The following is a 26767-nucleotide window of genomic DNA, read 5'->3' on the forward strand; positions in this document are numbered from 1 at the left end:
GTTTAGTCAGTTTAGCACTATGGCAGAATAGATTTATTGAACAATTAAAATAAATGTATATTTACATTGGTGCTACTTAATTAGTTACATAATTAGTATTATTACTGTCATTAGATATGTCGATAATATTTATTAAATATTGTCTAAGCAATATGCACTCGCTAGTCGCTACTCAAGTTGTCACTATATGCATGACCACCGGACGCCGAAAAAATTTATTACAATAAATTATCTATCGCTATAAAACCTTGAAAAAGCACAAATTCATAATATAATTATTCGGCTTAATAAACTTTAATTATTACATTTCAGAATCAAATTCATTTGTTACAGAATATATATCTCCCTTGATCTGTTGTCTATTATAGCCGGAAATATAAATAAATCAAATTAATTTTAAGAAAAGTCAGAATAATTTGATCCATAACTTTTTATTATTTTACCTTCAAATCTGTAAAATAATTTATTGCGAGTGTATCAAATGTTTTAAACAAAACCCTGCAACATTTTAAAAGAAGGCATCTAGTCTAATAAATCGAATGAGTAATACTTATTTAATAAAGACATTCAATTGCTTATTTTATGTCATTTTCATTAATATCAATTTAAATACCTACAATTCAATTATTATTAATTATATTCAATTCAATTATTTTTATATAGGTAAATGTATTAAGCTAAGTTATATTAGTGTTTAAAATTACGGTAAAATAATTTTAAAACAAATAATGAAGAAATTTATAAACGAATATAAAGCTATTCGAACACGATCTGTAGCAGAAATGTCTAGAGAGCAACGGTAAACAAACAAGTATACCTTATTTTTTATTATATTACAGTATTTTAAACTACCCTATTTTAATTAAAACTGAATATTTTTTGAATAAAAACTCATTCGTTGAGAGATTGACTTGTAATTCCCGAGTGCTCAACGGCCAATGCAGTGATAGAGTGACGCGCGAAGCTCAACCGGCGTGGATGAAGTGGATCACCGGAGCGCGACGAAAAGTAATTTGTACAAAAAACTAAATTCAACTCATTGCGATTGCCGTGCTGTTCGTGTTGTTTTGTCTGACCGCACAATATATCGGTGGTCATTGTTGTTAGACGTTTTTATACCGATCGGATCTAATGCGACGGTAATGTTCCGCGTGCTTCTCGTGTCGGCAGACTTTCTGTTTAAAAAAAACTTTTTTGCTAGTGTCGTGTCGTAGACGGCTTAAATGTGTAACTAAGTATTTAATAAAAAGTGGCTTCATTGCAAGAAATGGGAGTATTTAAGTGGTTGCGCCGGTATGTACCTACCTACATTTTTTTTACATGCAATAAGATTTGTAGTTTGTAACTAATATTTTACAACAGTTGTAATTATTTACGTAGGTATATTGAAAGTTTTACAAAAATAATTTTGTGATTGCAGAAAATGTGATATAACTTTTTAAAGTTTATTAAACATTTAGTAAAAGATTGAGAACCACCTGTTGTTAAATAAAATTGACAAAATTTGTTTATGTTGTAATCTTTATTCATAGATGGCTCTTGCCACTAGGGCTTGGGATTGATTTCTGATGAAATTATTAGGTATAGATTTGTATTATTAAGTAATGGAAAATGTTAAGTAGGCACCTATTTTATATCTTTGAAAGTTTACACCGATGTTTAATTTGTTTATTTTACCAGTTACCAGTCCCTAATTTTCTTCTGGTAGTATTATTATTTGCCATACATTTTTTAAAATAATAAACAAAGTAATACAATCAGTATCAAGTCAAGCGTTCGACCGATCCAACTGTACCGCTAAAACGTCACACCGTTCGGTTTAAATATTATTTCATGCAATTTTTCAAATTACACCGAAAATACTACCGATCCAAATTCCATTGTATTGCCATTTGGGCAATTTGTATTTGCGGAAAAAATATCGTTTTTATTCCAATTTTTTAAACAGAAAAATTCAATGCATAAAAAGAATACCAAAGTTATTATAAATATATTATCAAATCAGGCCCAGTCTACGTTTAAAATATATAAAGACGTCAAATCATGAGTTTTCTTTCGTTGTTCTGGGTCGGAAATCAGGCTTTAGCTCCGGACAGGGTATTGAACCCTTCCTTAAAGGTACTCCATATGCTACTACAAGTCAAGGAAGTATCATTCTAGATCCTTATGTTGTGCACATTTTGAACAACAAATTAAATAATAAGTTTTTTTTTATTTGTAATAAAGTATACCATTTATTTTAATACGAATAACAGGGCTCTCAAGGGATAAGACTATCATACATATAACTCTTTTACACAGCAAATTCATTTTAGGTGCAGTTGTTAAAATAGATAATTATGCAACTTCACTGTTAATGCACCCGAATGTATAAAAGGTCGCGGTCGTATGCATAACGCGAGCGACCGTTTATATATGGGTATACGTTCATTCTTCTCCAACTAATATCAATGTTCGTGTAGGCATCAACATTTCTTTTACTAGTTGCTGTTTTTTAGTCGTGAGTGACGAATAGATTCAAAGAGGCAATTATCAAAATAATTCGCCTCACCACTCGCGTGTCGAAGTAACGCAGAGTAAACACAGTAGAATACACATTTACGGTGATTTACGTTTCAGTTCGCCTCGCCGCTAGCTGCAACACGAGCACGCATGTGTAAATTTCGCGAACATACACGAAAATTTTCGTTTGATATTGAGGTAAATGTCTAGGAAGCATGTATTTCAATTTTAAATGCGATGTCACATTACGCACGTATACGCTAGTGGTAGGTAAATACTCTCATTAACAGTCACAACCTAGACTAGACGGTATAGTTTAAAGTATTATAAACTTTACATAATAAACAATCAATCAATAAGCGACTGTGTTATTATCGATACATTCACAATTCAGTGATAATTTTTGATCTCTAATTAAAATGAAATGAGGAAACGTTAGGAGAAAATTAACGCGACCGACGTGTTATCAGATTTTATCTAATTCATTTAAATTTAATCCAACAACAGTTGTTTCCTTTGTTTTATCGCAAGTTTGTTGTTTTATTCTCCTTGTTCTACTTATAACACGATTGTAAACGCACTTAAAGTTATTGTCAGTTAAATAAAATGATGTTAAAAATAACATTATTGTGTGTATAAGTAGGTATTTAAATTTATAACTTTGGTAAATAAGTAGGTAAGCTAAGTTGATTTATTTTTAATTGGACGTCAGTTAATATAATATATATGTATTAATATAATAATGATACCGTACTTAACCGGTGGAACATCATTTACTACTATTTTCTCAATTTCAAAGTCAATAATATCGATCTTTTACATGTAAGTTATCTATGCTTAATTGCTGTGAAAAGTAAGGCTTAAAAATAAATGAAAATAAAGTGACGCTTTAATATCTACTATTATAGAATATGCTATAATTACAACTTCTGTTTTTTTTTTATGTTTGTTTTTAATCTGTACAAATGTTTAATCATATTAACTATTATTACTATTATTGTTAACGAAATCTCCGCCTAAAGTTCCAACAATCGAATTCGGTGCGCCTTTTCAACGGTTAACTATAGAGGTCGCATTCCAGGTGTATTGTTGGTACTAAATTTCCGGGCTTTTATAGTTCATTAATTTAATCAATTTTTATTTGTGAGTATTATTATTTTAACATATTTAAACAATTGTATGTGATGAATATAATTCAAAGATTACGAATGTATTTCTTTAAGATGAGTCTTTATTTATAGTAGTTATTTAATTTAAATATAAAATAAAGCGTAACTTAAACAGAGATATCGAAAATGATTATGTAGGAAAGCCTATGCGGTCTGATTTATTTGTTGAAAGAATTAGGATGCCGCAATACCGATTGTAACATAATATTTGTTGATATCTCGCCATTTAAAAAGAATTGGGTAAAACACTGAAACCGTAGTTGTACCGGTGCGAAATCGGAGCTGGTTTAGCACGGCTGGTCATGTACATTTGTCAAAAGACTTTCTAGCTTTATATATAAATCGCCTTGCCTTGTCAGTTCTGCCTAAATAAATATTATATTTTAAACATTACGAATTATAACGAATTTTAAAAGGATTGTAATATAATCCGATCAGACACCATTAAATTAAACATAAATCGAATATTATACCCATTATCAATGGTTTCGTTTAGTAAAATCGAAACGAAATTGACCATACAATAAAAATCATTTGTTTGGTGTAGTGTACAGATTAAAAAGAAACCGCTCCTATTGGTTCCATTTTTAAATGGCATGTGAATCGAAAGCGTATTTTATTACGACGTAGGTATAGTCGGTCTATTTAATTTCCTTTTTATTTTGTATATTTCCGTATGATGTGAATCTGTTTATTTTCAATATATTATGAGCTTTATATTTATGAGCTTAAGGACTATAAATGCGTGTGATCTTTATCGTATAATATTTTACGGCACTTGTCGCGCTTTAATAACTTCTTTATATTCAGTATACTTACACGTGAACAAGACAAGTGATAATGTTTTTTTTTTCATCTATATTAATTCAATAGATCATACGGCTTCGATGCGTCACTCGAGATAAAATTACTGAATGAAGAACTTTTACTTTAGAAATTCGCTTAAATCTAGACTAATTCGATTTTTTCTGTTATTTTGTCTTTTGTCAGTAAACGTGAATCGTTTTTACAGTTATGATAAAGGTCTTCTTACTAATTTGAATATCGAGAAATGCAACATTTGGAATTTAGAAATACATATTATTATTTTATTTATTGTGAATAAAAAAAAAAACGTTTTTTTTATTAGATAAATAGTAATTCAAGAAGGTTTATATGTATCGATATATCGATCGATAATATCGTAGAAAAACACTGATAATTTAGAGGTTTCTAATGCGATGTAAATAAACACTTTTCTTGTGTTTACATTGCAAACACTGGCTGAACCCTACGAGATAGATCTAAATAATGTACTACACCTTAAAAAGGTCTAAAAAAAAGTCCGGGATGGTATATGTCTATCTCTTAGGGATCTTTTACGAGAAATAATGGCATATTTATGAAGCGATTTTAAGCAATACAGTATTAATCCTTATCCAATTAAGTACTTTAAATACATCGTGCATTTAATATATATGACCCTGAACTGACTGGAAAACTGTGAACGTTGTAATAAAGACATTCTGTACTCTGTAATATATTTAGTACCAGCACGAACGAAGCCGGAGCGGGTCGTTAGTTTATTTTGATTAATTTGTTCTAAAAGTAATTCTTATAAGTTTAATGTATAATAAATCTTGTTATGCACTTGTATAGTTGCATAAAATCATAACTCAAAACGAATACAACCTTGATTGATTTAATTCACTCAATGAACTAAACAATAGAATCTCCGCTTAAACCTCTTCCGTGTGATTGATACATCCAACAAAAGGCATTTCGGCAGAACATCGTTCAATGAGGCATTGTCTAAAACAGTATCGAAGTTTCACTTTCACCGCACTATTTAACAATTTATGCATCGTAATACTTTTATTACTTTAAAAAAAAATAACGAAAATTGATGGTTAGACAGCCGTGTATTTATGTAAGCTTATCTTCGTGAAACAAAAATTTGCTTGCTATCAGAGATGCTTTCTATTTTATTTTAAACATCAATTATATAAGTATCAGATTAAGTTCATAATGTATTTTTGACTTATCAGTGAGCTATTTATCTTTCGCGTAATGACTTTCTCTAATCTCTTAATCATATTCCCATTATTATGATCTTGAACACGCAATCTTGCCCTTAAGTAATGTTCACAAGATGTACTAATGTAGACAGAAGTAATTGCGTATTGTCGTAAATATAATTTGTCGCCGATCGATATTTAAATCTATATATAAGGTTCTGTTAAATTGTTTTGGATATCGCCTGCTTTGCTTATTTAAGCGAAGAAAGCGCTCGGAGCAATAAAAGCAGCTTAAAGTAATAAAAGTAGTGGAGTAATCATATATTAAATAGAATAAACGTTATTGAAATAAATTAATGCAATTATTATTGTAGCAATGAAACTCTCATTTGGTCGTAATTAAAGACTTCTATATCTCTTATAACTTTCCTTGGCTTAGGCTTGATTTTTGTATAGCGATATCACGATATTTACACGCATTTATAACGAAAGAAAATCTGATGTATTAGAAAATATAACATGGAATGAACTGGGATATACGTCAAATATTTTAAAGCAAGAGTAATTCTACTGAAGTAACTAAATGTGGTCGGTCAAGGCAGTACAACTTATTTATATGATTGATTATCTCTGTCGTTGCGTTATATTATTATATATATTTCAGAAACATTCGTAGTATTTACGATTTGCTGGATTTAATGTGGAAGTTAATGATTAATATGCCATTGGTACAAAATTTAATCAGCGTAACTAGAGTCCAGGCAAAGATTTCGGTGCAGGATTAGCTAATGTTTCACATCGATAACGATGTTCAATACGAATCGATTTTATCCTAGTTTTTTAAAGTCATTATTTGCATTTTTGAGTTACAGCGCTTCAAAAGAAAAAAGGGTGTTAAATTATTTGCTCGCGTCACTCTCTGAGGATGATAAATCATCCTGAAAACAAAGAAAATCCGTGAGCCAGACATCCAGGGCTGCACATTATCAGGGAACGTAGTTTGAAAATGTAAAAAAAAAACTTCTAAATAATTTTCCCATGATTCTAGTTTTATCTATTCGATTAGTAAATCGACTCGCTGAAAAAGAAAAAAAAATTCAGACATTTTACTCACTGACTTAGAACTCGAATATTTGAATTACTCGATAATATAATATAATGGATTGCCTGTTTAACGTATTTAAGATTAATTATTAATTTAAGATTATATTTCCGTTTTTTTAATATTCGTTTTCTCGCCAGCCGAAAACATTAGTTTTCCCTAGCCGCAAATTTAAAACAGATGCCCAAAAAAGTTACATTGTAAACTTTTGGATTATTCTGCATCTTCTACCGAATTTTTCTCGGGGAATGTTCCGAGGAATTGTTTAGATTACTCCCGGCTGCTGAATTTCACCTTCGGACATCTCGTCAAAATTCTAAGTTTCACCCGCACCACCTAGATGTCCGAAAATCCATAACAACGCGATTTTCTGAAGACATTTTCTATCTCGCACAACCAATCTGTGGAACCAGCTTTCGCCGGCGGTTTTTCGATTGGACCGATACGACTTGGGAACCTTCAAGAAAAGAGTACTACTACTACGTACTCCTTCCTCAAAGGCCGGCAACGCACCTGCCCTCCGGTATTGCAGATGTCCATGGGCGGTGGTAGTCACTTTCCATCAAGTGAGCCTCCTGCTCGTTTGCCACCTATCACATAAAAAAAACTTTCCGTGCCTCAGAAAGCGGGTAAAGCATTTGGTCCTGAACCGGAACTCTTTCCGCTCGTCGGATAAACTACTCCATTGGGTTATGAGATTGGGGAGTTAAAGAGTGTACCTGTGCGCACACACCAGAGCACTTTAATATGTCCTGCATAAGTGGCTAGTAGTAGCTGTAATTGCTGGTTGAGATTGGTAACCGAGAGCAAAATTTTATCACAAATAACCACTTCAAAACTTACATTTATTATATTTACATATCATGTATTCCAATCGAAGAATGAAAGAAGATAAACAGACCTTAGATTTACGTATTCCATGCGATCTGCCAATAGCTCACCTATTTTGTGCACTACTAACAGTTCTTGGTTAATACATCTTTATTTATAATAAAACACTATTCCGTTCAGTACTTATATCCACTTTAATTTTACTGCCATTATTCCGATAACCATTTCGTCGATGTTCAAAACGCCATTTTTTCGCAAAACCATAAGGAATATTATAGATTATTCAAGCTATCGACCAATGATATCCGGTTAATTCGAAGTCAAATGTTATTTATTTGGGTTTTGTCGTCTTGTAATTGGAATAGACTATAATATGTAATATTTGTTCGGGATATCATTAGTGATTGTACCTGTTTTAAAAGTATGTAATTTACTTTAGTTAAGGGACAATGGAAAAAACATTTTAGATCTCTCATGTTGTTAGATACAACCTGTCCTATAGCTACTACCAAATATGGGAAAAAAAAACAACTTAAACATCGAATTGACGTTAAGGCAATTAACTGGTCGAAATCTTTAATTATAATCTATGATTTTCATTATGGAATAGTGGCGTTTGAATTTTGACGAAGTTGTTATCGGAACTGAAAGTAAAATTCAAGTGGATATACCAGCTAGCCAGTCACTCAGTAGTTACACTTTTCATCAATCGTAGATATAAATCATAACATTATGCAATTTAATCTATGTAACCTGTGTAAAATCAGTGGATACTAATTCCAAACTTCTTTATAATGTGTATAATCATGTGAACAGTAATATGACTTATAATCATTTTTAATAACAAACAAATTATATTTAAAACAAATGTCTAAACAAAATTTATAAAGAACTAGAGTTTGTGAATGTATTTCGTGATCATTGCATTAGTCATAGGTAATTCTTGAATACATAACGAATTACAAACTGATCACTGTTTTTAATGTTTTTTTTTTTTTATTTTATTTCACGACCTACCATTGATAGACACGTAGATTATAAACACCGTGACGGCCTGTTGGCCGTTTTGGCGATTAAAACGTCTGGCTCTGAGTAAAAGTTCAATTTTTATAACTGATATAATAGAGTATTAAATAATTTAAAAAATAATATAGATTGTAAATGTGTGTTTTTTATTCTCTCGAAATTGTTTGGTTCGTTCAGTGGATTTTCAGAATACAATATATCTTCATAGAAACATATAAAACAAAGTCGCTTGCTGACGTCTGTAACTCTGTAGGGTAGACTGGGTACGGTCGTGACAATTTTCATTCGACAACCAATAATTTTGCTAGTGTAGTAGTAAACTATACAAAATAGGTTTTTTTTTATAAAGAGTACTTTTACCTACGTATAAATACAAAAAATGGATTTCTAAGTACTATGGTTAACTCACATGAGCAAGTTAGAAAAAAAAAAGAAAATGTCACAACCGTCCACATCCCAGGGGCGGTTGTGACAGTACTTGGAGTCGGTAGTGGCAGGTTCAAAAATACACCAGAATGGTCATCAATCACTTTTATTGCACAACATATACTTTTTTTAAGTAATTACCATTACGTAACACAGGTATAGCTATTATAACAAATCCTCATATAGCAATTTGATTGCTTATAATGAATCAGTCTTAAATTACAATCAGTACAAAATCCTAACTAAAATATTATAATTATACAAAACGTCAAAATACTAACTAAATAAAAAAAAAACAATTTGTATATTGTATCAGCATACAGCATAACAAACGAAAATAATATTTAATATTCATTATTAATCAAAATAATATATTGTAGTAAAAATAATATATTGGAGATCAATCATCAGTCAGAGTCATCACAGTTATGACATATGTAATGGCGATTACCATCAGTGCACTCTAAATGTGACCAGAGCTCACATTTTCCTTGGCACTTTATCCATTTTTCACCAGGCTTACTATCGGAATATGCACCAATGCACACTAAACAAAAATACTCGTCTTCACCTGATGACGGTGGTGATGTCTTCCGTTTTCTCTCTTTGTTTTTTCCTTTTCCTTTATTTTTTCCTTTTACTTTGTTCAGGTTTTTCTTTATCAGTTTAGCCTTCAATCGTTTTTCTCTTTCTTCATATTCCTGCCGAACTGCCTCTTTTTCTGGGGTGTCTGTATATATGGTTGACTTTTTGGTTCTGGAACCTCTTGATTTCCTTAGGGGAGCCTTTGGAAAAGGTCGAACAATATCAGGAGAAAAAATAAGTGGTGTAGCTGAGGATGACGCAGTTGGCTGATCATTGCTATTTAAATATTGAAATGAGAATTCGCCCAATACGGAAGGTGAAAGTGGTGGTGTTTCATCATTAGGGCCAAGATAGTTTTCGTCTAATGAAAAATCTAATAGTGGTGACACCGGTGCCATATCACTGCTAGGAACTGGATTGTTTTCTCTAATATCAGGGTTTGGTATGTTCGGGGTTTGATCATCAATTGCAGAAGTGCATGTTGCAGGATTGTTTAGTTGATTGTCTGGATTTGGTCGATCTGTTACTGAAGAGGGAGCAAAATCTATTTCATCGAATAAATTTCGATTAAAAGGGTAAATACCAGTTTTAGAAAATCCAGCCTGAATATTCGCTTGTGTTAAAGCTAGAGGCATTGCAGTTTTCACAATACTTGGAATGTCGTAAATGGTCATGGTTCTTCCAGGGTGACTTCGCATCCAACCGTCACAAGCAGTATTTATTGCTTTTTTTAAGGGTCCGAAGACGGATCTATCCAGTGGCTGCAGTTTGTGCGAACAGTGTGGAGGAAATGAAAGCAAAGTGATTCCGTTTTCTTTACAAAAATCCAATGTATTAACATGGATGTGAGAAGAATGGTTATCTAGCAATAGTAAGATTCTATGCGTTAGAGAAGCATTTGCAAATTTCTTGAAATGTTCAAGAAAAACTAAGAATGACACGTCTTGCATCCAGCCTGAAGGATTTGCAGTTCCTATCGATCCTATAGGCCCGTCTCTCACAAAATGTTCGTGATAACGAACGCGAGGAAATATAAATAAAGGGGGTATACTATTGCCCAAAGCATTTACTGCAAATGTAACTGTGACCAATGTGCCTCGTTCAGCTGACGTCAGAGCTCCCACTTGGCGTATGCCACGTCTTGCGACAACTTTATCTGGTCTATGGACGGTAGTTATGCCTGTTTCGTCTACATTATATATATCCTGTGGCTCATAAGTGTGTCTGTCCAAAACAATTTGCAAATTGTTGTAAAAAAGCTTCCACGTTTGTTTTATTAAAACTTGTTGCTCTTGACAGGCTAGTAGCTTGAGCTACACGAACAGATAGTGATGGATTTCTGTTCATGAATGAACGAAACCATTCCTCACCAGCCATCTTATTCTGAAGCCAAGCAGCAGGTTGCTTTAGATTATATTTAATAGTAAGCTCAAAAGCTAACTTCCGTACTTCTCTCGGAGACAAACCAAAATATATTTCAGCACAACGTGTTATATATTTTGACAGCTGCTGTTCTTGTTCCTCAGAGAAAACTTTATTATGTGCAACATACCCCATGCTGATGCTGTCTTTATTGTGGTCATTGCCGGGTTCATCGCGTTTTCGAATATACCGTAATAAAGACATACGATTAACTTTGTGCATTTCTGCAGCTCTCCGTAATGATGTTCCTCGTTTCACTTCTGTATAAGCTTCTTCATATTTTACAATTTCACATTGCCCTCTTTCCGTCTTTCTTACGCGTTTTCTTGGCATCTAAAAGCAAAAAACAAATTAAAAAATTGTCACAACCGTACCCAAAGTACTCTTTGACAAAAGAAGATTAGTTATAATAATATTAAACAACATACTTATAAAGTAAGAACTGCTATTTAACCACTAATGTTTGACTAATAATGAGAAAGAACATTAATTACTGTATCTGTACACATATTACAACAATCACTAAAAGAAATCGAATAAAAATACTTACTTTTGACCGTTAAAAAGTAATGAGGGCCTCTGCTAACGTCAACGTCGCGCGTCGTCTGATAAAACAATGTGAAACATGTTCAGACTCGCACGACGTTCCTCTCTCCCCTTTACACCTCCCCCGTATTCCTTATGGTTTCGCTAATATTGCGACTGTCACAACCGTAACCTGTCACAACCGTACCCAGTCTACCCTACCCTTAGATCTTTTAAACTACGCAACGAATTTTAATGCGGTTTTTGTCAATAAACATAGTGATTCAAGTGGAACGTATATATATACATGCATAATATAAATAAAACCAAGAGTTTTCATAGCTGGAAAAATAAAAGATTTTTTATATTTGTACTTCAATCTAAAAGTTGTGTATAGAATCATATTGTACACGTGCGAAGCCAGGGAGGTTAACTAGTAATGATATTACAAATTAATTTGGATTAAGTTGGTTCTCAACCGCAGTAATACAGGTAAAAATACAAAATACTTCTCGCATCATTAAACCGAATAACTCTTTTGTACTCGTTGATCATGCATAGACTAGTGTTTCATTTAATTGGTAAATATTTGCATATATATATATTTAATACTGGATACTGAAATATCTTGTAATTCAATTCAATTCTCAGTTTAATGGCTTTTAGTTGTGCCGACAGGGCTCAGATTATTTCGCCAATGTCACGTAGGATGGAGAAGACTCGAAAGAGATTGATCAAATATCTTCTATTTTTTTTCCATTAAAGTGGACTTGTGTCAATTCTACCGTCGCACCTAAATATTGTAGCCAAGTGAATCTCACTTGATTAACTGTCCATTAATTTTATTGAACCATATAAACGTTGTGTATTTTATTACATAGCGTAACATGTAGTTAAAATTAAGGCAATCATAGCAGACTTGTGCACTTAAATTGTGTGATAGAAAAGATTTTATAATTTTTCGATCAAATGTAGCATTGTACCTTCTAGAGTAATGGGTTTTTGATACTAATGATAGTTTCGCCTAATTATTTTATTGGTGTAAATAAAGTATAAATATATATACAATTTTATACTTATTCTATATGTTATTTGGTAAATGAACGTTTGTCTACTTATCGCTTATCAAGAGCGTTGAGTTCTTCGAAGATTGTCAATAAAGTATGAAAGTCAAATACAATCTGTATCAGAAATATCAGAGACCTGTTTCGGCGATATTCTTCGTTTTTGATATCTTACCTCTTTCTTAACATTTTTTAAACGGTCTCAATTAAAAACGCAGTGGACCATTGCAACGGACACTATTTTTATGTCGTCTAACATTGTATTTTATCAAACAATTCATGTACCTATAACTATATAAATCAAAATTAAAATATACTTTATTCAAGTAGACTTTTACAAGCACTTTTAAATCTTCATTTAACAAACTGTTTTAAGTAAAGCCACCACCGGTTCGGAATGTAGATTCTACCGAGAAGAACCGGCAAGAAACTCAGTAGTTACTCTTTTTCAACATCTAAAAATACAGTAATGTTAGTTAAATACAATTATATATGTATTTTATGTCTCCTGCCTGGAAGTCAACAAGCATTAAATCCACGCTTTCTTTACCAATGTATTTTTTACAATTTAAATTAATATGAAACGGCAAAGTTAAAAATGTCTGCGGAATTTTATTATAGAAACGGATACTTTGCCCCAAGAATAATTTATTGATATTTTTTTTGTCAAATACATTTTAGAATGTTTCACTAAAAAGTCAGAGCAAAGATTGTCTCTTATTTGAAGATCAATCTCAGAGATAAATAGCAGTAGAGGTCTTTTTTTATCCCTCACGTCGCCGATGCGTCATCATCCTTGGGAACTAACTATACTATAGATACAAGCACCTGTAGTTACACTGGCTCACTCTCCTCCCTACAAACCGGAATAAAATAATTGCTTTTTGGAGGTACAATTAAACTATCGGCGGTGTAACCGATCAACTATACTCTTTTAATAATAATAATATCGATAGATTCGCTTTATTCGTATGAAAAATTTAAAATGTACTTGATATTGTTTATAAACAAAAAAAAGCAAATGTTTTCGACGAAAACAACAAAGTGTTATCTGCACAACACTTAATAAACGTCGATAAATATAAGTAATAGCTTCAATGATAGAAAACTATCACGAGTAAAAGTTAGTTGCAACTCGATGGATTCACGGTTGAAATACCATTGTAGTTGGAGTGAGCTGTGGGCTAGTTCAAAGTTAATCACCGCTATGGAAATTGTTAAGGTAACTGAACAATGAGACCCGTCACAAAAACCAGTTAAGTCTCAGCGACTGTCCCACGCTGCGTACTTAATTTCTTAGATCACTGTAATTACCCGGTTAACCCGTCTTACATCTTTTTTAAAGTTTTTTTATTATTTTTTTTATTCTCACTAAATAAATTTTCTCAAAGAACTTAAACTGTTTCATTTAAAGTATATTAATTATTAGTCATAGAATATTTCCATTGAAAGTTTCGTGTGTAAGTAGGACTTTATGTTGTGTTTTACTTACAGGCAATAGATGCACAGCATTTATAAATAAAACTTTACGCTAATCTTATTAATTGTTGAGATTTGTTTAAGTGTATATTTATATGTATAAAATGTATAAATTCGTAGAATATAGTAATAATACTATAATACTAATGGTGAGAGTCAAAGATCAAAGATGAAATAAAAATGAATTACGCGCTGTTATGTTGATTTTATTGTTGAAATAAATGTGAAACTAATATTTCGAAAATAACAAAGTAACAAATAAAAATACACATTAAAAGCAATAAATATTTGTTACACATAATCAATATATTCAATCACATTTGTTGCCGTGCACGGATCAAATTAATTGATATAGAATTTGGAATTCGTGTCGTAACGAACCGGTGGCGTCATCTTCTGTTGTATTGTTGATCGTTCCGCTCAACATAACATGCGCAAGTGTGTCATACACATGCAAGCTACAATTTACACGTTTACTTTGAATTACAAGTTAATCTTGATTTATTAATTTTTTACGTCTCAATACAACTATTAATATTCTGCGTAAATAACTTAAATGTAGTTTAAATAAAAATGGTTGAATATATTTTATTCGCAGAGAACGTGTGACCGTCACAACCAGTCATGTAGGCCCCTCGCCCTCCATCGACGATACTCCTATACAAGTCGGAACTATACGGACGGAAGAATACAAACGTGATCTCGCTGAATTCCAAGCAAGGAGATCTTCGGGAAGCAAAGATCTGCAAGTAACACCCGTGAAGAAGAAATGCGGACGTCACTCTCTTCCCGTCTCTTGCACAGATTGCACCGGCGACCCAGACAGCACGTTTAACTACGAGAAAAAATCCGCTATGAAATATAAAAAAAAGTCGCACAAACGAACTCGAAGCGCACATTCCGACGAAAAAATCCACGAAGGTGTTCCGAACATACAGTTTCTCTTCCAAAACCAAGTCTTCATGCCGGGGAATATGTTCACAGCGGCGCCATACTCGGAGCCACGTCAAACCAACCGTCATAGCTCGAATCAACGCTCGCCAGACTTCTTTATTCAAAAGCATATCGATTTTAAAGACGACCAACCGTTATCCCCACCATTTTTCTTTAAGAACAATTCGTTACCTTTCGACACTAAAAACTTTTTGGACGGAGCGAGAAGCGACGAAGAGGAAGTTGACGGAGTGCAGGCGACAGGGGACGTGAAAGCATCTAGCTCAAGTTCGGGAAGTCGTCAAAATGATAGTTGCGAAGAGAAACTTTGGGAAGTGATGAGTGAATTGAATCACTTTGACCAGTGGGCGGATGAGCAGCTGCAGGCGCCATCGCTGAACACGAGCAAATCTGACGATAGTAAGGTAAGTCTCATAGAGAATAATCGAATACAATATTGAAGGAACTGCACGTAATCACTTTTTTATTATTATGTCTTGTAAATAATTAGCAAAAACATTCATAAAATGACGTATCATTTTTTACTGCACTATTCTGTCTTGCAAATAGCAATGTTACAAGAAACCGGTTCCAATTGTCTTGCTGATTGTTCGTAGAGTGACGTAAGCATGTTTGGACTACCGATCGCGAGTGCATGCAATTTGAATGTGACGATTGATAAGAGCAAAGCATGGAGCAACGGCAAGTGGGGAGTGGTGCCAGTGCAGATCAAAAAGCTGGCCGGAGTCACCATTGAGCATGTCAAGAAGAAACGGAACATGGAGATAAATATACTAAGGTTACTTTTGCAAGTGATTGCAAGTGTTGTGTTTATCGTAGAATTTTGTCCCCTTTTTCGGTTTTTGAGCTTAAATCATAGAGATACTACGTTACAGGGAAGTTTTTTTTTGATACGATACACTTTAACTTCATCCGACAAGAGAAATTAAATAACCAAGAAAACTCCGTCGTTCTTGTCCGGTGTTTAGTCTGTGATCTTTGGTTTTGACCAGCTGTTTCTTAAGCACAACAAACGCCCGGGTTGCAAGCAGTGTTTTGGCGATCAATTTAATTAACAATAAAATTTAATTCCCTAGACCATCTCAGATCTGTGCTAAAATATATCTTATGATTTTCACTAGACATGTGTACCCGTAAAAGGTGATACTTTTATATTATATTCAACTAGGATGGTGTAATAAAACCTTTTTTATTTACAGAAAATGTCGCCATCCAAATATAATACTTCTCATGGGACTCTATCCGGATGTTAAAAGTAATATTCATATAATATGCGAAAGATGCATCGATACATTGTTTGGTATACTTCATGTACAGGTAAAAAATATGTAGTATTAAATAAATAAATGTTACATGTATAAACTTAACCCGACATTTCTTTATGGACGGGAGTTCTGGGTTATCTACATAACTACTAAACTGTGTTACGATTTCAAGGGTGACGGTCAGTGTAACTACAAGTCCAAGGTAACTACAGAACCACTCACCAATAGGTGGCCTGTATGACCGCCCGCCAAAATATATTATAAAAAAAAACTGAATTAATGTTCTACTATATAATTTCCAGGGTCGTATTTTAAGCGTCCAAACATCGGTCCACTATGCTTTAGACATCGCGAACGCATTAGTATTCCTACATATGCAAGGCTATCTCCACACTGAGCTGTCTAGCATGAGCGTAATGATAACCGCACAAAACACTGCGAAACTGTCTGACCTTGGACCTTGTACGAAACTTCCGGCTCAGAAAGGTAATGAGGACAAGGGGTACGAAATGTATTCATCAGAGCCGCAGTACGTCAACTTGAGTGGTAAGCATCACAAATCAAAATCAAATAGTTTATTACTTTTGAATCGTAAATTTACAATGTTAATTTGAATATCGAGCTACTATCGGTTCGAAATGAGTACCCAGGAACTGACAAGAAACTCGGTAGTTACTCTTTTTTCAATCAAAAACCATTTACATGTAGTAATCATTTATTATATAAATGTGGCCTGCATAAACATCAATTAATATTAACTACAAGCTCTTATATGATTTATACAATCCAATGATATCGTGTCTATTCAATGTCAAAGTTAGTTATTAATCTACTCTTAGTTGGAATAGGCTATAAAGCATATTATTTTAAACTGAAATTTGAACCGATAAGTCGAGTGTCTTTCAACGAGCTCCAGAAAACTATCCGTCTGGTCAGCGGTACAGAGGCAGATACTGAAGTTTGCACGCTATCAGAAACAAGTTTGTGTAAGAGGAGACGGCATCGAACTTGAAAGTCTAATAAATCTTTTTAAGTAGTGTATTACCTAAAAATCATCCATGATTTGCCTTCGTTTTCCAGAAAGCTGCGACGTAACCTCGGACTCCGAGCCGCTCCTGTCGCAGCGCTCGTCCGAGGCCTACCTCGGCTCCAACGCTGTATCGAAGCACTATAAAGCTTACTCCGAATCAGAGCACTATCGCTGGCAGGCTCCTGAACTCTTCGAGCCTGACGAAGAGGGCTTTGTTCATCCGTGTTCTAAGAGCGATGTGTATTCCCTCTCCATTATGCTCTGGGAATGCTGTAATGGTGAATATAATCGATGTATCCGTATTATAAAACTGGCGAGTTTGTATGGCTAAAAGATGCTTGGTGGTAGGGCTTTGTTCAAGCCCGTCTACCAAGTCCCCGGATACCTTGGTATTGCTCTATTTCTGTACGGTGAGTGAATCAGTTTAAGCAGAAGCACAAGAAACATAACGTATTAGTTCCCATGGTTGGTGGCATGTTGGTTATGTAAGGAGTGGTTGATATTTCTTTCAGCGCCAATGTCTATGATTGGTGGTGGTGGATAACCATCGAGTGTGCCTTAAGGCCGTCCGCCGACCAAAATGTAAGAAAGTGCGTCTCAAAAACTGTCAGCCCGATTTAAATAATTTTAGATATGCCGTTTACTAATGAACTTTTTAACGGTATATATATGAGTAAACGCATCTCAAACAAAATCGCAAACTGTATGAAACAGGTAAGCGTTATTGCAATTGTGATGGTTTTTGGTCAATCGCATAAGTAATTTCATTTATATACATACTAGAGAGGCGCAAAATAACTATCGATTTTATTGGGTAGGTGCAATTTATGATTTTATGAAAACTAGCAGCTTTAACAATGGAGGTATGTACATCACTGGGGTCATATTTATTTTGAAAACACAATTCGATAGTTTGTTTAAACAAAACAATGAACATTATATAACATAACACAACATTATTTGACATTAATAATGAATAAATTATGTTAGTATTGAATGAGGAGTGGAAGATGGAGTGCTCTTCGGAGAATGATTTACTGCTTATATTTATAATAAATAAAAATGTTTTTTTTTTTTTTTGTAACATTAAAATAAATATTATGATACAATCAGTATTGACCTACCGCACGCTCCAAAACTTTTACAGTTTTTTATTCAAGTATCTTGGTAGTTTACATTATAAGTTGCAAATTGTATAAGGCTTTTCTTTATATTTTCGGTATCCAATTATATTCATATCGTAACGCCAAGTACATACATAGTTATATTTCGTCTGACCGTTGTCTAGTTTATAGGGTTAGTCAACTAAGGTGATCGCCGGCACAAGGGACACGTCTCGGGTCTATCGTTGATGTTGCGGTTACATAGTAAGATATTAAGATGTCTACGGGCGGAGGCGACCTCCTACCATAGGGTGGCCCACTCTTTCATTTAATTTCGTATTATTATTAAGCACAGTACAAAAGACGCGAGTGGGGTATTAACGTACGCAACGCGAAGCTACTAAAGGTATCCACGTGGCCCGCAGCGTCGCTGCCGTGGAAGGCGCTGTCGTACGGCCAGCTGAAGCGGCAGTACGCGGCGCGGCGCGGCGTGGCGCTGCCCGCGGACGGCACGTACCCCGGCGCCGTGCTGGGCGCGCTGCGCGCCGGCCTGGCGCCGCGCCGCCCCGCGCGCGCCGCGCTGCCCGCGCTGCGCGCGCAGCTGCTGCACGCGCAGGTCTGCCCTCGCCTACTCCGCGCTCGACTTCCATATAGGTCGGGGCCAGGTCTAGAGAATCCGGGACGACAGCCCCGTGGCCCCCACAGTGGATATTCTAAAAAATACTTAATTCCGACTTGTTAACAATTTTAATGTAGTATTTGTTTACATATAGTACATTACAAGTATGGCATGCGATAGTTTTGACTTTTACATATTTATTTCATTAATATAAAAAAAGTCACCTGTAAAGAAAGTTTTGAAAATTTGAGATATATATATATATATATACATATTTTTACTTACTCTGATACACAACAGTTTTTATATGTAGTTTAATACATCTTTTAAAATAAAATTAAGGTTTCCTTCCTTATGCGATCCAAATTAGAATCATTACTTCCGAAATATATGGCTTCAACATGTTTCCACTATTACCTGTTAGTTGTACCTCACTTAACATACTATTCAATTGAAAACAAACTTAATTTTATTCACACAAATAATTAGGTGCCTACTTTGAATAATGGTTGATTTTGTATTCTATGTGCGTGATTTTTTTGTGTACTACTATAAATTTTTTTAAATTATTTAATTATGATGAAACTTAAATTTTAGATATTCGTGAATATAGTTATGACGTCGTTAATTTTGTATGACAATTATAGTAGTATTCTTTAGCCACTCCAATTAGATACGATATATTCAAATATTGCATCGCCAACGTCCATACCACGTTGAATACACCGGTTCTCGTCCGATCACCGAAGTTAAGCAACGTCGGGCGCGTTCAGTACTTGGATGGGTGACCGCCTGGGAACACCGCGTGTCGTTGACCTTTTTTTACTTAAGAGTTTAAATAATGTTTTCACAAACAAATAACTAGACAATTTGTTATATTAATATTGTATATATGTTTTATTTATTTTTTATCTAAAGCGTAGACATGATTTGTTAAGATTAATTATCTTTAGAATGTTTAAATTGTTATTGTAATCTTCTTTATTACTAACTTTTTCAGAGTACTCTCGACGAAATGGAGTATATAATAATACCAGCTCAACTATCCAAAAAAAAATTGAGTCTCAGTACTCAGCCTTGGGATACCACTTCGCCCACCGATTCCGATTACCTCAGCCCCAAGAACATTGAACACAAAGCCGAAATTCACACACGCGATAGTCCCGGCGATACCTCCAAGGAGAATAGCCCTTTGTATGAAACCATACGACAGATAAACTTACCAACTGCTCATACTACGGATAAGTGTTTTATATTGTCCGATGAGGAAAATCCACCTATGAAATTCGACCTATTACAAGAGAATGAATGTTCAAGCGCCTGCTCAACTCCCCTAGCTAAACTTCGAGCGAGAATCAACGACGTAGTTACGCCGGGAACTTTACACAGAAGTGACTCAACTGAATACTGCAGTATCCTTAGCCCGGATACGCGTTTGAACAATTTTGGTCTCACTGATGATAGCATTAAGGATCAAAGTAGCGAGCGACCGACGACTAAACTGAGCAGGAGCTTCACACCGAAGTCTTATAAACCCTTGCATATAAAAGTGCCAGAATTCAATTTGGACTCTATTAAGCCGCTGCTAAAGGAACAAAATAGCACTGAGCGATCTTCTTATAATTTTAATATAAAGAATTACAGCTTGCCAAACACGCCGATCGCGCGAAGTAATAAGTTAAGAAAGAATGCTTGGTTGTCGGGAGAATTAAATGTAAACAGAAGTAAAACTGAGGAAACTTCGAAGGTTCCTTCCGCTATGCCGAATAATCGAGGTATGTGTTTTTATTTACGATCATTTGAATAGGTAAATTTAAAATTTCATTATAATGCCAGTTATGTTAACCGTGTACTTCATTTGTAAAAGTAGGTTATTATAGTAGTTATAAGCTGAGTACATAATATGTCATCTTTATATAATAAGGAATATATATTATGAATATGTTTTATTTATACATCTATATTAAAATTCAAACCGCAAATCTACAGATGATTCGAAATTCTATTAGCCAACGTCCATACTACGTTGAATACACCGGTTCTCGTCCGATCACCGAAGTTAAGCAACGTCGGGCGCGTTCAGTACTTGGATGGGTGACCGCCTGGGAACACCGCGTGTCGTTGGCCTTTTTTGATATATTTTTATTGCAGAAATCAAAATCGAAGTCTCGGATATGGTTTTGACTTCGTCGGACCCGCCTCAAGAAAAGGAGGACAAGTCAGAAATTTTATCCTCCAATCAGCCGGAGAGAAACGAAATCGTATCGAGTGGTAGTGCAGATACATTACGGGATAGCTTTACAGGTTTAAGAAGGTAAAATACCGTGATTGCTTCTCTTAGTTACATACATATTTACCTAGTAACAGGAAGTTTACATATTAGACAATTATGTAATTAACAAAGCATACTATAATTTCATAAATGCAATAAAGAAAATGCTGAACGCCTAGGGTCCCGCTGGCGGGCGGCGCGCCGCTGGAGCGCGCGCGCTCGCTGGGCTGCGTGAAGGGCGCGCGGCCGGACGACGCGCTCGCCAGCGTCTACGTCAAGCCGCTCGTCGCCATCCACGAGCGCTGGATACACGAGGCCAACAAGAAGACGGGCCGCTCCATGTCGCTGCCGGAGGACAACCGGAGGTAGGCCCCTGCTGGCACGCTGCTCGACAGTTACTCCGCCGCCAGACTTTATAACTTATTGTGTCTGGAGGGTGAGTGAGACCGTATCATTATGAGCACGAGATCGCGACGTCTTAGATGTCATAGTTGGCGGCATATTGACGGTGTGAGAAGTAGTTAACACGTCTTAATCAGGGTAGTCTTAGTTGATTCCGGGGCCCTAAAGCGCGGCGGAATATAGAACCCTGGTGGAAACTTTTTTTTTAATATATATTTTTGATGTGATATCGATAACTCGATATCGATTATATCGATATTCGATTTATAATGAAATCGAATATAATTTTTATAATTAATAGTTAAAAGATTTACTCCTATAATAGTCATTACTTACATTTGGAAATACAAATGAACCGAGAAATCCAAATTTTGGATGTTATGTGGAGGGGGCTTAGAAAAGCTTAATAATAATTATTCGACATATTAGAATTTAATGTAGCCAACGTCCATACCACGTTGAATACACCGGTTCTCGTCCGATCACCGAAGTTAAGCAACGTCGGGCGCGTTCAGTACTTGGATGGGTGACCGCCTGGGAACACCGCGTGTCGTTGGCCTTTTTTAAAATTTTACGTGAAACGAAGTTTTATTATTTTGTTTCAAGTAAAATAATAAATAAAGGTTTATTTCGTGGCACTTTCAATATAAATGAAAAGAAAATGGTAAATCGACACTTATCCTTATAGATACAGAAATTATTATAAAATGCATCATGATCTTTATAATAATATTGATCGTACGTTTCCTTACAATTACAGTGTACGTACTCTTCATCTAAATATTTATTTGTACCGGCAATCAAAATAACTGATTATTTCTAAAACAACACGATACCTACTCGGACAAGTTTTCATGGAGCCTAATCAACAGTAAAACCAACTCAGTCGAGTTATAAATATAATTTTGTTTCCAGCAGTCGAGTGCAAGCGGTGAAGCCCGCCTCGCACTGCGTGGACACGCTGCAGACGTCGCTGCCCGCGCCGGCGCGCCGCCGTCCGCCGCGCGCCGCACACGTCGCCGGTCAGTGCGCGTGTGTGTCTACTTGCATGTACACTGATAGCGACCAAATTCAATAATATGCACCTGTGTCTGAAGGCTTTGTAGAATCCACTTTAAGCTTAAACACTGTTTTTTTAATGCACGTGTATCGCTTTTATTTTTTAACAAAACGAAATCTAATTCAGTTAGATTAAAAACTTTGATAAAGGAAAACAAACATTAATTTACGTTTTAGTTTTGTGCATGTTAATGCATGCTAATTAAACTAACTTTCATTTAATTATATTTTACTAAGTAACTAAAATAAATTATTATATTTTATATGGTCCGACCATAACCGACCGAACATATAATTAATTTAAAGCTCGAACTTTTGCTTCACAAGGGGATTTAAATACATTTATTGGTAAAGTATTTTAATATTCTTACTTCATTGATAATTGGTTGATTAAATAAGTTGATAAGTAGTATAATATTCAAGTGCTGTTGACATTAGCACATAAAAGTTATCTATATAAATAAGAGCGAATATTTGTTCTCTATGCGTTCCTGCACTATTCAAACGATTGTTCGTCCGAGAAGATACTTTCCCCAAAAATAACTAATATGACAACAAACTTATTTATTAAAAAAAAAAACTATTCACCAAACTCAATTAGTTGATACACACAAAACGAAAACTATAAATCTTTAGTAATAAATAAAATGTATTTTTTTGTGTTCTCTAACTAAAAAACTACTAAACAGCATGTTTCGGAGGTTTCAGTATTTAATACATGGCAGACAGCGATTTTGCTTTTATATATTAGAATTCATATGTATGGAAACAAGATATTTAATACTAAAAAATATATGTACTATATTTATTTAATTCTTCGATACCAACTCTATATCTATTTGAGTTGGATACAGGTCCACCTTACAGCACTGCACTGCTATATAGAGCTAATATAATATTTGTATTTAACCACTTCAGAAGGACAAAGTTAAAGTGCACAGTGCATTTATATTGCAATAATAAAATGGTGATGGCCACAATGTACTAACATTCATACATATATATATATATATATATATATGATAAAACATTTATTAATATTTTTCCTTTTTAATATATAATATAAATACATTTGTTAATTACACAAAAGAAATGGTTTTATTTAAGTTTAATATATATTTAAAATTAAACATCATGTCTGGTTTTATAATGGTAAGTTCTTAAATTTTAAGCAATGTGAAATTGTTCTTTTAATTAACTTGTTTTCTCTATAGTTAGGTAATGACACTGTCATAATATACTTAAACAAACTTATATAATTATAATTTAAAACATATTGATTTTGCTGTAACTAACTGATACGTGAAGAGGTTTTAATGCCTTCTTGTTCTAATTAAATAAGCTAAAAGTATTTACTTATTCATAGGCCACTGGGAACAATACTGTCAAGCGCGAGAAGCAGTTTCGAAAAGTATGAACTTCCCGCCTCTAGACACAAATACCTGGATAAAAGCTTCGGAAAAGGGGTTTGTAATTTATGTCATCTTTATTATATAAAATTAGTAAAAATATAAAGTCAATAATGGACTTTTTGAGTGGTTCTCTAACTATTACTATAATTTGTTAGGAGCAATAGTTATAAAATGAGTCATAAAGGTAATTTTACACAAAGTATGAATTCGTCGTCCATTGAAAAATTTTATCAGATATTTTGAATGTATGAAATGCCAACGTCCATACCACGTTGAATACACCGGTTCTCGTCCGATCACCGAAGTTAAGCAACGTCGGGCGCGTTCAGTACTTGGATGGGTGACCGCCTGGGAACACCGCGTGTCGTTGGCCGTTTTTGATATTTTTCTTTACAATTTTGAAAATAAAAAAGCAATCCTTAAGTCTTTAACTCTTTCCTTTTTTTCTATCCTTACAGGACAATAACTGAAGATATTGTAACTGGCCCACCCAAAATCGACCGTTCAACTGATACACTAAGTATTGAAGAATTCATTCGAGATTTAATTCGAAAGGAATTCCATCATCTACTAAACGAAATAACTGACAATACTTCAGAATCTACCAACAGTCTTCAAAAAGGCGATGACTTACTAAACAAAGGCGTCGCTAACATTCTGGAATCTTTGAAAAATGCTGACGAGAGTGACCAAGCCGCTAAGAAGGATACAGTTAAATCATTTTCAAGGGTAAAAATAAACGGTAACAATAAACCATTGTTACAAATCACCTTTAACCGTTCGGGTGAGAACAGCTTGCATGTACTAGATAACTGTGTCAATGTGACAATATGTGACTCAAACAGCGGCAAAGATAAACTTAATTTATCCATGGAAGACACTTTGACCGGAGAAGACATTCATATTAATTCGTTGAAACGATGCCAAGCTTTCAGTGCTATTCAGGTTTGTATTTACTTAATTTGGCAATACCATTCCTAAAATAGGGATAACTTATAAGGATCAAATGATCAATGATAATTTTCTACATGATGTATTTAAACTAAAAATAATATATAATAATTTGTTCGTTTGCAGGAAGCTCGCAGCACAGAGGACTTATATATCGACGACGATCTCTCGACTCACATGCAAGAGAACTTCGGCGGCAGAGTGAAGTTGATCCCCTTACACGGGTCCCTCCACGAGATCCTCTGCGAGAAGGCGGACGACTGCTGCCTCGTCAAAGTGAAGCAGGAGAACGGCTGCGACACCATCTACTTCCGCTGTGATAACTCCGACACGGAGTCCCGGGACGCCGTCGACGGCCACGAAGGACCGAGAGACACGGTGGTCTTCAAACGAAGCATTTCCTTGATCGAGGAACGCATTCAGCGTGTATTCCCGAAGGACAAGCGACCGAATCCCGTCGTGGCTCTCAAAAAACTGAACGACAAGCTAAATACTCGTCCCAAATCTGAAATCTTTATTAAAAACATCAACAGGGACACCCGCGTGCTGAGCAACAGTAGTCCGTCTTTACTCACAAGGGACGATAAAAACGACGAGGTCGAATTGAATATTGAGAACGTTATGTGCTATCAGGACTCGTCGTCGGAAGAATGCTTGAAGTGTCAAGTTGAAAATGACGACTTCGAAATATTGGAGCGAGAGATCGAGGAAGATTTAGCGAAGAATATCAACTCGCTCACTTGCGGATGTTTGGAAAAAATATCAGAAGAAAATCTCTCCGTCATTAACGAGGACATCACAGATAAAAACTGATTCTGATGTCCGGAATTATTTCACCGTTATATAATTTAAAATCAAAATACAAATTCTATATTTAGGCTATAACAGAGAAAAATGAACAACGTTAATTCTATGTCTAATATATTTTATAATTGTTATTGAAAGGATTATATGCTAATATTGTGGCAGGTCTTCCACCGACGAGTACAAATTTTTGATAAATTTATCTCATATATAATTCGAATCAAATCACACGCCATATAAACTCGAACCCGTCCAAGATAGTTCGCATTTAGAAAACCCAAAGATATTTAACGTTTTAATAGGTTTTCGTTTAAGATAATCATTTTTTTTATTGTGAAAGGCTATGTGATTTTAGATTAAGTAGCACTTAAACATTCCACTGTTGTGATTTTAGAATAGTTTTTCACAGTTTTATTTATCATTTATATTTTCACTGTTAATTTAATTTTATCATAAATTTAACACATTCTTTTTTAAAAGTCTGCATGGACCAAAGGATATAAGGCTGCATACCTTGCTGTCTTCAAATAATTTTCTAAGTGCAGTTTTAATTGTATTTTGGTGATTTAGAGATTATTTAAAAAGCGTTTAGATTGATTTTAGATGTAATTGTTAAAAATAAAGTCTTGTTATTAGGAAATATGTTTTATTTATTTTTTTACATATAAATATATACGTTATTCATGACTAAAGTAAAGTATTATAAATGGCAATAGTTTCACTATTGTTAAACAGTCTCTGAAAATCTTACTTAAACATAGCGGGAAG

General features: G+C 34.4%; 1 protein-coding gene and 4 non-coding genes across 6 annotated transcripts; all 5 read left to right on the forward strand.

The window, feature by feature from the left end:
* Positions 1-924: 924 nt before the first annotated feature.
* Positions 925-26639, forward strand: LOC113398527 (uncharacterized). Of its 2 annotated transcripts, none has more exons than XM_026637300.2 (14): positions 925-1293; positions 14727-15486; positions 15679-15860; positions 16282-16399; positions 16650-16893; positions 17428-17655; positions 18906-19096; positions 20100-20874; positions 21251-21413; positions 21551-21736; positions 22692-22795; positions 24199-24298; positions 24703-25189; positions 25322-26639. In XM_026637300.2, exons 1-14 carry the CDS (start codon positions 1268-1270, stop codon positions 26006-26008), a joined length of 4251 nt encoding a protein of 1416 aa, XP_026493085.2. In that variant the 5' UTR covers positions 925-1267; the 3' UTR covers positions 26009-26639. The 2 variants fall into 2 exon arrangements, with proteins under 2 accessions (XP_026493085.2, XP_026493084.2); XM_026637299.2 differs by having other exon boundaries at positions 926-1293; positions 22689-22795.
* Positions 19798-19916, forward strand: LOC113398844 (5S ribosomal RNA). Its single transcript, XR_003368938.2, has one exon. It is a non-coding gene; the product is annotated as a 5S ribosomal RNA (ribosomal RNA).
* LOC113398836 (5S ribosomal RNA) lies at positions 21108-21226 on the forward strand. Its single transcript, XR_003368931.2, has one exon. It is a non-coding gene; the product is annotated as a 5S ribosomal RNA (ribosomal RNA).
* Positions 22214-22332, forward strand: LOC113398837 (5S ribosomal RNA). The gene has a single exon (XR_003368932.2). It is a non-coding gene; the product is annotated as a 5S ribosomal RNA (ribosomal RNA).
* Positions 24499-24617, forward strand: LOC113398847 (5S ribosomal RNA). Its single transcript, XR_003368941.2, has one exon. It is a non-coding gene; the product is annotated as a 5S ribosomal RNA (ribosomal RNA).
* Positions 26640-26767: the final 128 nt, after the last annotated feature.

Source organism: Vanessa tameamea, chromosome 14 (assembly GCF_037043105.1).
Source record: "Vanessa tameamea isolate UH-Manoa-2023 chromosome 14, ilVanTame1 primary haplotype, whole genome shotgun sequence".
Lineage (NCBI taxonomy): Eukaryota > Metazoa > Arthropoda > Insecta > Lepidoptera > Nymphalidae > Vanessa > Vanessa tameamea.

Excerpts from the sequence above, each read along its gene's own strand:
- LOC113398527 (XM_026637299.2), top strand. The coding sequence starts at position 1,268 with ATGGGAGTATTTAAGTGGTTGCGCCG. Across the intron at positions 16,400-16,649 it reads TTGGTATACTTCATGTACAG|GGTCGTATTTTAAGCGTCCA; the intron begins GTAAAAAATATG and ends TATAATTTCCAG. Across the intron at positions 16,894-17,427 it reads GCAGTACGTCAACTTGAGTG|AAAGCTGCGACGTAACCTCG; the intron begins GTAAGCATCACA and ends TTCGTTTTCCAG.